The following is a 12,432-nucleotide window of genomic DNA, read 5'->3' on the forward strand; positions in this document are numbered from 1 at the left end:
CACTCTGCCTATACAAATGCTATACACATTTGCTACTGAATACTGCAATCAGTATTCAAAAGTTTTGTATAAGCCAAACAAAATTACAACCTGGCATAACCATCAAGCAGAATTGTGGAAATGCTTATAAGAACCAGGAAAACCTTAGCAGTCAACCAGCAAGGCTTTTAACATTTGCTTGTACAAGAGCAATTTATTTCATATAGCTTTATATTTTTTTCACATAAATATTTTCTGAGATTGACAAAAGCTTTGGCAATTCTCTTATAGCAGGAAAGCTCTTAACTATAAAAGTTATTTTAATTTCTCATTCCCATTATACTGATTGTAATGCTCCATTTTAAATTTCGTATTTTGTTTTATACTATAAGGTATCATATATTAAAAGGGACGCAGTGGCTCAGTGGGTTAGGACGCTGAACTTGTCGATCGGAAGGTCGGCAGTTTGGCGGATCGAATCCCGAGTGCCGCGTAGCAGAGTGAGCTCCTGTTACTCGTCCCAGCTTCTGCCCACCTAGCAGTTCGAAAGCACGTAAAAATGCAAGTAGAAAAATAGGGACCACTACGGTGGGAATGTAACAGCGTTCCGTGCGCCTTTGGTGTCTAGTCATGCTGGCCACATGACCATGGAGACGTCCTCGGACAAGCGCTGGCTCTTCGGCTATGAAACGGAGAGTCGGAAACGACTAGCACGCATGTGCGGGGGAACCTTTACCTTTACCTTTATCATATATTAAACGGAAAGGTAGGGTATAAATTTAATCATCATCATTTTCACTGACAGCATCTTGTCAGTTAGGCTGACTTAGCCGCAGATACATCTATGAGCATCTCCAAAATATTTCTGTGACTTGCTTAGCCAAGTTTAGTGAGATACTGTATGTAAATGTATGTTTTCATCTACAAAGAAGAAATTACAGAAAGAAAATATGGGCTGATATTAGTTTGTTAATAGCTTCATTCTCTGGCTTCTCCCAAAACCAGAATGTCATCACTAACAGATAATTCTTTCCCCACATCTTTCCAGATGTTATCAGCATGTACTCAAGGATGTGTTTATCATTACGGCAGCTATATTTATTTCTATAAAGATTTTTATTCCAATCTTCTAATTTTACACACTTATAGCTTAGAATAGGAGTGAGCAACTACGGCCCTTTTACCACCTGTGGACTTCAACTCCCATGATTCCCGAGCCAGCAATATTGGCTCAGGAATTATGGGATTTGAAGTCCACAAGTCATAAAGGGGCCATAGTTGCCTACCCCAGCTTAGAAGAATATGTGAGGTGACATTGTAAATCACTTTGATTTTTTTATTAAAATGAACAATAGACTGAAAAAGAAATACAAACTATGAAGTGCTTTTTAATACTTCCTTTTTAAAACCAGCATTATACAAAATTCCATAAATAAATTATGTGCAACCAAAGCATTATGTCTAGCATGAGAAACAATAAACTGACTTAAATTAAGATCTGTTCTACCATTCAACTTGCCGAACTGCAAGATACCACACAAATCAAATTGACTAGTCTTAAAATACAGATTATTAGCAGCACCAATAAGTCATCTCTAGAATGAATTGATGATTGTATGTTTGTGTTTGTCACCACCGTGGGGAGGAGGGTTCTCGGGGTTTTATATTGTTAATTTTTTAATCCTATATGCTACCTGGAGTGATAAATAAATAAATCTGGAAGCTAAATTCCTTATTATGATTTTAATAAACTAAGAAAAGGGGAATTTCAACAAACGTAAAGTTGGAAACATAAGAAATGAATGACAGGTAGTCCTTGACTTACGACCACAATTGAGCCCAAAATTTCTGTTGCTAAGCAAGACAGTTGTTAAATGAATTTTATTCCATTTTACAACTTTTCTTGACACAGTTGTTAAGTGAATCACTGCAGTTCTTAAATTAGTAACACGGTTATTAAGTGAATCTGGCTTCCCCACCGACTTTGCTTGTCAGACGGATGCAAAAGATGATCATGACCCCAGGACACAGCAACCATCATAAATATGAGTCAGTTGCCAAGCGTTTGAATTTTGATCACGTGTCCGTGGGAATGCTGCAAAGGTTACAAGTGTGAAAAGCAGTCATAAGTTACGTTTTTCAGTGCTGCTGTAACTTACTTACAGTAAATAGCTGTAAGTTAAGGACTACCTGCATAATGATTGATCAAAAAGTAATATATTAATCAACTGGAAAACCACTACTTAATAGAATCAGTAGTAGAATAGCAACATTCTAAACCTCACATGGCAATTTGTACATTTAGGTGTGCATTTTTTATTTTATTTAATCAATGGGAATCTGAAAGCAAGCCTCACGTGGCTAAATATTTCACCACAGAAAATAAGCCTTTGTCTAATTATAATCACATTAACTTCTTCCCCATTATTATTCCACTGTGTTTCCAAAAACACAGTATTTAAACTGCAATAGATTTATTCTAAAAATATTAACATTAAGCTAATTCTATGATTATCAAAAGTAATATACAAATGCCTTCCAGCTTCTTCTTTTAGTATAATCTTTTTTTCTTCAACAATTTCTATTTTAATAGGGGTCTGCTTTAGAAAGTAATTGTGAAGAAATAAACAGGATATAAAGATCCATTCTTGCATGCAGTGTGCCTTGTTAAATTATTTATTTCTAAGTCATACATCATCTGTGGCACACAAAAAAACACTAATTGTGGATTTACTACATCTCAATGCTGCCTGACTCCCAAACACTATTCTCTGCAATAGTTACATGTTTTTGAACCAGGTTACTCAGGCTCCCTCTTGACTTTTATTTTTAAACATCAGAAACTTGTTTCAAGTTTGAATTGTTTAACAGAAAGCTTTCAACGGATACTGTAAGTGGATCAATTAAGATGCCCAAAATATGTACATTCTTATAATACAGAACTTCAAATCAGAAAAGTGAACAATAATACAGATGACCTCCAGAGTCCCTTACGTTTCAGGATTCAGTGTGGCATCTTCCTGCACTAGGCAGTATGTTGGGACTACAGGATTCCTAAGGTTTCAACCCTCATATTTTACATATTCACTCCAATAGTAAAAACCTGGCCTGATTTTGCCTTACCTATTCTTTTTTTCTTTCTTCCAAAACACCAATACTTTTTTAGAAGAGAATGTTAATTATTTATAAATATTGCAGAATGAATACCTACTGAACTCTGTAAGAGCTTAAAATCATTTTTTTAAGGAATAAGAAAACATTTCCCACACAAACCTCCAGGAAGGTAGGATTCACTTGCTGTATCGTCACCATCATCACCATCCTCATCATCACGACTCAACAAGTTGTTCACCGCAAGATTAACATCAAGATTTGTCCGTTGAAGTTCTCTGATAATTACACTTCTAGATTTTCCTTGTAAAACAACTTGTGCCTATGCAAAACAGAAGGCATGCACACATTAAACTGAAAAATGATTCTAAAGACAATTCTGATTTACAAAAATAAAACATTCCTGAGAAATTAAACTGATTACTACAAATAGGTTAAGTAAATAGAAGTTGTTAGTGCAATTAAAATTGTGCAGCAGAAAATGCAAGTGAACTGTGGTAAAGACGATCTTAAATCTGCCAGATCCCTTCCTGAGAGTTCCACCCGTCCCTGCCCCCTCTATTTAAATTCCAACATGGCTGGCTGTGGTTATTCTCCAAAGGAATGAGTTCTACCCAACCACGTAGTTATGCTGCTAGCAGAATGGATATGGAGAAGATTCAGATGAGAAGATTCCCCTACTCCTTTTCATATAGAATCTGGACAAGTCATCAGAAAAAAAAATCACTCTTCCTTCGTCTAATTCTAGGGAATGCTGCAGTTGTTGTTTTTTAATCTCATACTTAACTTTCAGTTTTATTTGAGTTGCCAACAAGCAAGTTTGGAATGCATGGTGCTAGTATAAACCCAATATTAGATGAACAAATAAAATAATTTTTATTTTAATAAAGGCATCAAAGTAAAAGAAAATAATTTAGTTGCATTAAAAGACAATAGGATGAAATCTACATATCAAAACTAGAAATCATTAACTTGTAAGCATACAGCAAACAAAGAGATAAAGTGGTCAGAGAATGGGAGCAGATATAGACCTACACACTACATAAAGTAGCATTAAAAAGAAATAAATATTCCTTACAAAGCTATCTAAGCTTTTAATCTTAAACACATAGCATTAATATTATAATTGCCTTTTCTATTATCATTTGCAATTCAACTTCTATTTATTTTTCTACTCTCTACTGTATTTTATTTTATAAAATATTTTATATATTTTATAATATATTTTATAAAAATATTGCCAACTTTTTCATTAGTTCATTTTTATGGCAACTATTCTTCTCAAAAGGAATTACAGCAGCAAGTTAAGGATGCTGACTGCTGAAAATCAACAAGCTTTTGGAAAGATGAAGTTCCAGTTCATTAAGAGGAGTCAAAATAGACAATTATGGGAGCTAATGAGGATTCCTATCCAAGGAACTGACAACAATAAGGCAATATTGTTAGATTACCTCTACATCATCTCCAACAGCAGGAATACACCAAAATTTCAAGAAAACATTTTTCCTTTTGGGCCAATTAACTTTCTCAAATGTTGAAAGTTAGCTCAAAACTGTTACCTACCATAAACCCTGCCTCTTTTTCATACCTAAGTACCTAATGGTCCTAATCCTACCTGGTTCATCAAGAAGGGCATGTTACTGAGCCCGTTCAATCAGAATTTTGACTGGCAGGGTCGACTGGCAGCATGCCCTTCCTGACTGGAGGGGAGCCTTCTCTGCCATGTCCCTGCCCTTGGAACATCTTATCATTAGAAGTGAGGCTGCCCACCACCACCACCACTCTATTGACTTTCCAGAAGAAGGTTAAGTCCAGGTTCTGCCAACTGAAATGTGGATCCAAGAGTGGTATGCACATATAGGATTCCTGTGACCTTAAGGATGGTCTCTCCATCTTTTTAACTTGGTATGTTATATATGGTTTTTATGGTCTCTTTTACTGTAAATAGCCCAGGGTCACTTATACAGTGAGATAGGGGATATATAATGATTAATAACATAAATTTAAAAAATAATTCATCCGACTCAGAGGTAAAAGTAGTTGGGAAACATGTGAATGCTTGCCCCATTCTGAATCCTGGAGATAAACCTCTTTGTCCTACAAGATTTGCCATATATTCTCTATGACAATAGTGTACGATTACAATAGCAATGATTTCTGGAAATCCAGTAAGATGCAGTAAGAAGATATTTTCAAAAGCCTGAGTGATAAATTCTGTTATTGTCAAGTAAAACTAGTAGACATTCCTTGAAAAATATTCAGCAACTAGCCTATTTTTCAATCCTTTCCATTTCTGTCAATGGAAATTTTCTTTTTTCAAATGTGTACATTTTGTTCTTTAAAAACATTTAAAGTTCAGATATCTAACTTTAGATTATTATCTATTGCAGTTTTAATTTACCTCACATTTAGACAGAATGACTTCCAAGTAATGTACTGTTTTGTTGTCTGTCAAGTAACTAAATTGATTTCAATTCATACTTAGATATCAGTTCTTGAACTTACAAACCCAGTAATATTAGATGTCAGACTGAGGGAGAACAGCTGATAAGCATATGCTGCATATCAAGCTAAAGGAAAATGGCAGGCAGGCAAAAGAGATTGAACTGTTTGTTTCTGTGTGTGTGTGTGTGTGTGTGTGTGTGTGTGTGAGAGAGAGAGAGAGAGAGAGAGAGAGAGAGAGAGAGAGACAGAGACAGAGACAGAGACAGAGACAGAGAGACAGAGACAGAGACAGAGAGACAGAGACAGACAGAGAAACAGAGAGAGAGAAAGAGACAGAGAGAGATAATGGAAGAAGTTTAAAATCTATTCACTGACACACCCAATCTCTTTGTTATAGAAATTTTTTTAAAAAAACTCAGCCTAAGCGAGATTCTTACCTGTGAAATGAGTTCTTCTGGGATAACAGATGCTGGAATCACCGGTTGTGGTTGACTACCCAGTAGACCAGATCCTCTGTCACGTCCAGTTCGAATAACTCGTGTTTGCCTTCGTGAATCTCTAGCTCCAGCTGATGATCTACCTGATGATCCTCCCCCACTTCCTCCCACACCTGAGCTCCATCGACTTCTGAGAAAAAAAAATCAGAAACAAAGGATCAATGTTTCTGAATTATTTTTAAAGTTATCATATATCTGATCTGTTCCACGAGATACTGTTGGTTAATTAGTGTTAATTCTGCAAAAGATTACGGTAGAAACTCTTCTGAAACTTCAGTCTGTGTTAAGACTTATACAAAACATACCATGCCAGAAACAAAATATATTAATACCAATAGTCCTTTTAAATTGTAAGCCCCTCAGATCTTTTTTAGAGCTGGGTGATCTTGAAAATACATATTTTTCAGGGGATTCCAGAATGTTCCATTTTCTATTCCAAGCATAGTGTGACAATATTCTAGAAGCTAGCCTACTAAATTGGAAGCTATGCACTTAGAAATATTAACTTTTCAAAACTATTAACCACCCCAATATAGTTAATAGAAAGGTAGATTTTGCATATGATTCTGGTTGCAGAACAATATTTACTACTGGAATAGAATCTTTTTCCTTTTCTATCTCCTATATCTTCTCTGAGCATCATGGGTTCCCTTTAGTGGGGAATATCCTGTTTCAACCAGTTCTATGATTTATTCAAAGCAACACTATACAAAATTCATCATCCATCTATCGGACAATATGCTTAAACTTTCACATGCAGATGTGACACTGATTTTTACAATCCGAATATCAATCTACAAATAATTTAAAAACAATTACTTTATATATAACATATGCTTATGCTGTTACCACATTAAGTATCTTTTTAGGCAAAGATATTAAGAAATCTCACATTATTTCAGGAATATTCTTTTCCTTCTAGAAAATCAGTGATTGTTTTAAAATGTTTATGAGTAAAATGTAAAAAAAAACATTGATGTTAGCCAGGACTCATTTTAAATTGTTTTTATTGGCAGAACACATGCAAGATAAATCTATTCTAGCAGCTGTTCATAATCACTATCTTTAAAACTGAGTGAACTTCTCTAGAGCAACACAACAACTGAAGTTAAAAATAAGTGTTTCAAATGATTCCAGTTACAATTCATAGTTAACTAGAAATGCCATCATGGATCATTTATAAATCATGCTAGCTTTATTCAACAAGAAAGAGCAACAATGAAATAGAACACAAAACAACATGTATCTTCAAATATTTCTCCCAAAAAGCTTTCTCAGTGTATTTTTAACAGTAGTTTTGCATGGAAAAATATGCAGGATATAAATTCACCTAAAATACTTATCACTATTGAAGAAGAAAATCTAAACTACCTGTAATAGCATTATCTAGTCTGAAGATTAAAGCACAGATGGTCCTCAAATTATGACTATAATTGGGAGCAGAATTTCTGCTGTTAAGTAAGGCTGTTGTTACATAAATCATGCTCCATTTTATAAGCTTTTTTAGCACGGTTGTTAAGTGAATTACTGCAGCAAATAACACAGATGTTAAACAAATCCATTATCTCCCATTGTCTTTGCCTGTCGGAAGCTGGCAGGGAGGGTGCAAATGGTGATCACATGACCCTGGGACTCTGAAATCCCCATAAATACATGCTGGTTGCCAAGAGCCGGAATTCTGATCATGTGACCATGGGGATCCTGCAATGTTCATACGTTTAAGGACCAATTGTAAGTCACTGTTTTCATATCGTTATAACTTTGAACGGTTGTTAAAGGAATGGATGTAAGTCAAGGATTACCTGTAGATTAAATATTTCTTCAAAATTTAAGTTTAATTGATGAAATATAAAAACTTGCTTAATAGCATTTTAAAAAAAATATATCCTAAACCACCTCTGCATTCGAATGATCTTCATGCATATAGAGATGATGTTAACCAAGTATAGTATACAAACAGGTTGCAGCCTCAATCCTATCAAAACTTACCCAAGGGTGTTGCCTGCCAATCTGCCCAGAGTTTCAGAACCAGACAAAAACCATGGGGAATCACTAGTCCTGCCTGGCCTGGATGTCCTTCCTGCCCCTGAGCCACTGCTCAACTTTGAACTGAAAGTAAAAGATGGTAGATCAGTCACAATACAATCCCAAATGGGTTAAAAACAAACCCTGGAATCCCAGGTTTAAATTCTCAGGGACTCAGTCTGGTAACACACCAGCTTAAGCAACACCCTTGGGGAATCTTCCAAACTTAGCTAAAGGATATGGCAATCTAACAGGAGAAAAGGAAAAGCATGCAAAGCATGCCAATGCAGCTCTTTTATTAGAAACGGTTTTATTGCAAAAGTAATATTAACTCTCATGGTGAAACTATTGTGTATATGTTCAAATGAATTACTATGCGTTAATTAATACAATCAAATTTCAAACCCCTGCTTTTAAACCCAAACTTGAATTAATATAATACTCCTATATCCTTTTAAAAACTCTATTAAGTCAGATAAAAATGTGGATCCAGAAAACATATCCTGGCAAGTGGTAACATTGTAAATGAAAATATAATGCCAATTCAGTTCTATTAAGACTATTCAATTCAGCAGTCAATGTTGGCTAGGACATCTAAATTGTTTTTAGTATTTATGATTCATCTCTTATTATTTATATACAAATAGGTTAGAACTAATTTTAGCATCTATAAACATCATCAAAAAAGTACATTTAAAAATATTTTTTAAAAATTTCACTCATTTCCTAGGTTTATTTTCAATTCCGTTAACAATCCAAATGAGTAACATTTAAAAACAAAGTGGATTAAAGTATTTGATACTAGTTACAAATCAGAACAAAAGTAGCTCTTACCCATCATTGTTATCAGGTTTACCCAATTCTAATCTGTCTGGTTGAACTAAAAAGCCAATTCTGCAAACTCTACCATCCTAAAATTGAAAAAAAAAACTGTCCATTAAACATTATACTTAAATTGCATTATTAACATTTTTAGCAGTTATTAAGTTGGTCTAACCTAGGACATCTAAATTTAACTATACAACCAGAATATTTTAATTGTAGCCTAATGTGTACAATTTACCTCAAGAAGAAATGCAGCATGATTTGGTCCCACTACACACTGTTTAATTGTTGCCTGTTCCAATACATTCAAAGGAGGATGACTGAAAAAGAAAAAAGAAAAAAAAATCCCATGAGTAAGACACTCCTCTTGCTTTAAAAAATGAAAGAAGATAAGTGGCTTGTGATATGACATGAATTGCTATCTCAAAATTTATTTCCAATTTAAAAAACACTTAAAAACAGAATTCAATGTATCACAGATATCTATATATCCATATACAGAACGAAAAAGGTTGTGAGATACAGTGGCTACAGATCATATTATGACAGTCCATTTTTAGATCTTCTGAAACCAATCAAAGCAAACCTTTGCTTTCCAAGTTGTAATCAGCCTAGAATCCAATGAAGAGTTTAACACAAACATACAGCCACTTGGGTATGCACACCTGTTTCTCCTTCATCCCCCAGTGCCCACCCAAATTAGGTAGCTGAGTAGAAAAATAAGTTGGAAGATCTTTAAGATACCAAATTTACAAATTCAGAATTGCAACAGTGAAGATTTCTCACCTATTTAAGTTGTACTTGTTGAGCTTTTCTGAAACTTCTCTTAACCTGTAAGAGGAAACAATACATATTTTAGCAAATGTAAGCATATATTAATCAAACACATTTTATGTGCTTTCTGAAACCTTACAAGCAGTCCTCAACTGATGACCACAATTGAGACCAGAATTTCAATCTCTAAGTGATGTGGTTATACAGCAAGACGACATGTGACTGCTTTACTTAAGCAACCACAATTCCATCACTCTCTACTGCAGTCGTTAACTGAAAATCACAGGCCATCATCAGAGTTTTCCAAAGCTCTCCACAGCAAGCTGTAGCACCCTTTCGAAGATGTACTGAAGTTAGCACAACTTTTATGAAAGCAGCATTGCTTAACAAAAGGCTCAGGGACCACATGTAGAATATTCCCCACTGAAGCTGGGTCTGAAAAGGAAGTCAGCAAAAGGAGCCAGGCACTTTTCTACTTCAGCCACGGTGGCTGGGCATGAAGGAGAAGGTTGGTGCAGTGAACTGGAAGAGAAGGCAAGTGGGGAGTGAACCAATCTGGCACTTTCGGAGGAGCAAACGAATCCTGGTGCTTGCTGGGACAGACTGAGCTTCCCAGGGCATAGAAAGCTGTCCCAGAGCCACACGGTTCTGGGGCTCCTTCCTACCCAAAAGGCAGGGGCAGGCAGCCAAAAGGGTATAAATAGGGAGAGACAGTTGGGGAAAGGGAGTTGCAGTGGGGCTGCCAAGCACCTGAATTGTAATCACATGACTGCAGGAGCATTGCAACGGCCATAACTTCGAGGATGATTTGTTAGTCTGTTTTTAATATCGAATGTTCACTGAATGAAAGTCATAAGTCGAGATCTATCTGTATAAGGCAGAACTGTAGCTTAACAGGTATCCTGGTAACAAAATTAGAACAAATCACTTGTACTAAGTTGTTTATATGTTTATATAGTGTACATAAATACACACACATCAACCAATCATTCCCTTTCAAAGCAAGGAACTTTCTGTAAAGAACAAAAAAGGATTAAGAAGTAGCCAGCCAAATAAATTAAGGCATAAGGAAAAAAATTGTTAAAATCAGGTTACCCAAACAACTTTTACTGTACCTCTTGTACCAGTTTAGTCTAGCAAGCATCCTTGCTTCTATCACGTCCATGCACTGCTTCATATACTGCTTAAATTATTCTTTTGACATTAATCCATTACCCACTACAGATCACATACTATCTACTACCCTTCTGAGAGCATTTATACATCCTAAATTTTCCATATTTATTTTTATCTTTATATAAACTCTATGCTGTATTCTAATATGTATTTTTTGTAAAAAAAAAAACTAGAGTTATATATTCCATTTTCATTATCAAACACAATTACTTTGGTCTTCAATAAATTATTTTCTAGGCACATGCTGTTTTACACCATACAATCTAATATTACTGCAAATCATTCAGATTCTCAGCCAACAGTATAGCATCATCCACAATCCAAACTTAGTTTGTGTGTGTGTGTGTGCGACTAAAACAACTTAAGAGTCACAAACATTTGTATGTATTTATCCCTACATATATTAAACAGCCAATATGACACTGCACAACCAAATCTTATTTCCTGCTCAATGCTGAAATCATCTGCTAAGCATTCCATTTATTAACAGGCATTCTCTAGTTCCATCGTCTCTCTCTTACTGCATTCATCAACAAATCATTCACCAACACAACATATGCACAAAACATGGGAATATTGTGTTTATTATATATTTGTTGATTTAAAGAAAGTGAACAGACTTGAGATTCCATCAGCAAACTAGTTTTTTATTTTTAGTTTTTCAGTTACATCATTTATATCTGGAAGCTTTCCAATTTTCAACATTCAACTAGTGTTTTTAAAGAATTTTCTATTTACTGAATTTTACTTGGACAATCATACAGGTAATCCTTGGGTTACACCAGAAATTGGGACAGAGACTGATGTCGCTAAGTGATGTGGACATAAAACGCAACATCATGTGAGCACATCATCTAGCAATGGCAATCCCAGCAGCCCTGGTTCTTGTCATAACCCAGGGACCACATGGGCTAAGTGGGAAGGGGCGGAAGTTTTGGATAAGGAGCACAGAGGGGTGCACGGATGTCATGGGAGGGTGGAAGAATGCCACAAGCGAGCTGGCAGAGGCACAAGGGAGCTCTGGAGAGCATAGACAGACCAGCAAAGGCCACAAGTGAGCAGTGGGGTACACAGGCCACGGGGGGCAGGGGGGCCACCCACACCACTGAGTGTAGGAAGATGGGGTTGCTACAGAGGGTGAGATCCCTGGGATTTTTCAACATTCATTTAGCGCTTTAAATTAATTTTCTATTCACAGATTTTTCACTTGGTCACTGTCATTTATAGATAGTCCTCGGGTTACAATGGCAACTGGGACAGAGATTGCCATCGTAAAGTGATGCAGTTGCACACCACGTTATGTGAATGCATCACTTAGAGAGGGCAATTCTGGCTGCTCTCATGATCTTGTACTCCACAGTGGAGCTCAAAAGAAAAATTGCTTGGAGTGACTTACAGGAACAACTTGTAATACCAGCTTCCTTATTACCTTTTCTTGGTATTCGAACAACCACAAAGCAATCACACAATCCTGGAGAAGCTGTAACAGTTGCAACTTCATGGACAAGTCATAAGTCTTTCTTTCAGCTCTGTTGTAATTTTGAATGATTGATGAACAAGTGGTCATAACTTGAGGACTACCTGTATTTGTTTTCCAGAA

General features: G+C 35.8%; 1 protein-coding gene across 3 annotated transcripts in view; it reads right to left on the reverse strand.

Moving 5' to 3' along the window:
* UBR5 (ubiquitin protein ligase E3 component n-recognin 5) overlaps positions 1-12,432 on the reverse strand; it is a 97,857-nt gene that overhangs the window by 70,878 nt on the left and 14,547 nt on the right. For all 3 annotated transcript variants that reach the window (XM_083358762.1, XM_083358763.1, XM_083358761.1), the window contains exons 2-7: positions 9,669-9,713; positions 9,121-9,202; positions 8,892-8,968; positions 8,022-8,141; positions 5,973-6,162; positions 3,253-3,412 (exon numbers count right to left, since the gene is read on the reverse strand). In XM_083358762.1, coding sequence (XP_083214888.1) covers positions 3,253-3,412; positions 5,973-6,162; positions 8,022-8,141; positions 8,892-8,968; positions 9,121-9,202; positions 9,669-9,713 — 674 coding nt within the window. The remainder of the gene's footprint in view (positions 1-3,252; positions 3,413-5,972; positions 6,163-8,021; positions 8,142-8,891; positions 8,969-9,120; positions 9,203-9,668; positions 9,714-12,432) is intronic.

This window comes from Vipera ursinii, assembly GCF_947247035.1.
Source record: "Vipera ursinii genome assembly, chromosome: 3".
Classification (NCBI taxonomy): Eukaryota; Metazoa; Chordata; class Lepidosauria; order Squamata; family Viperidae; genus Vipera; species Vipera ursinii.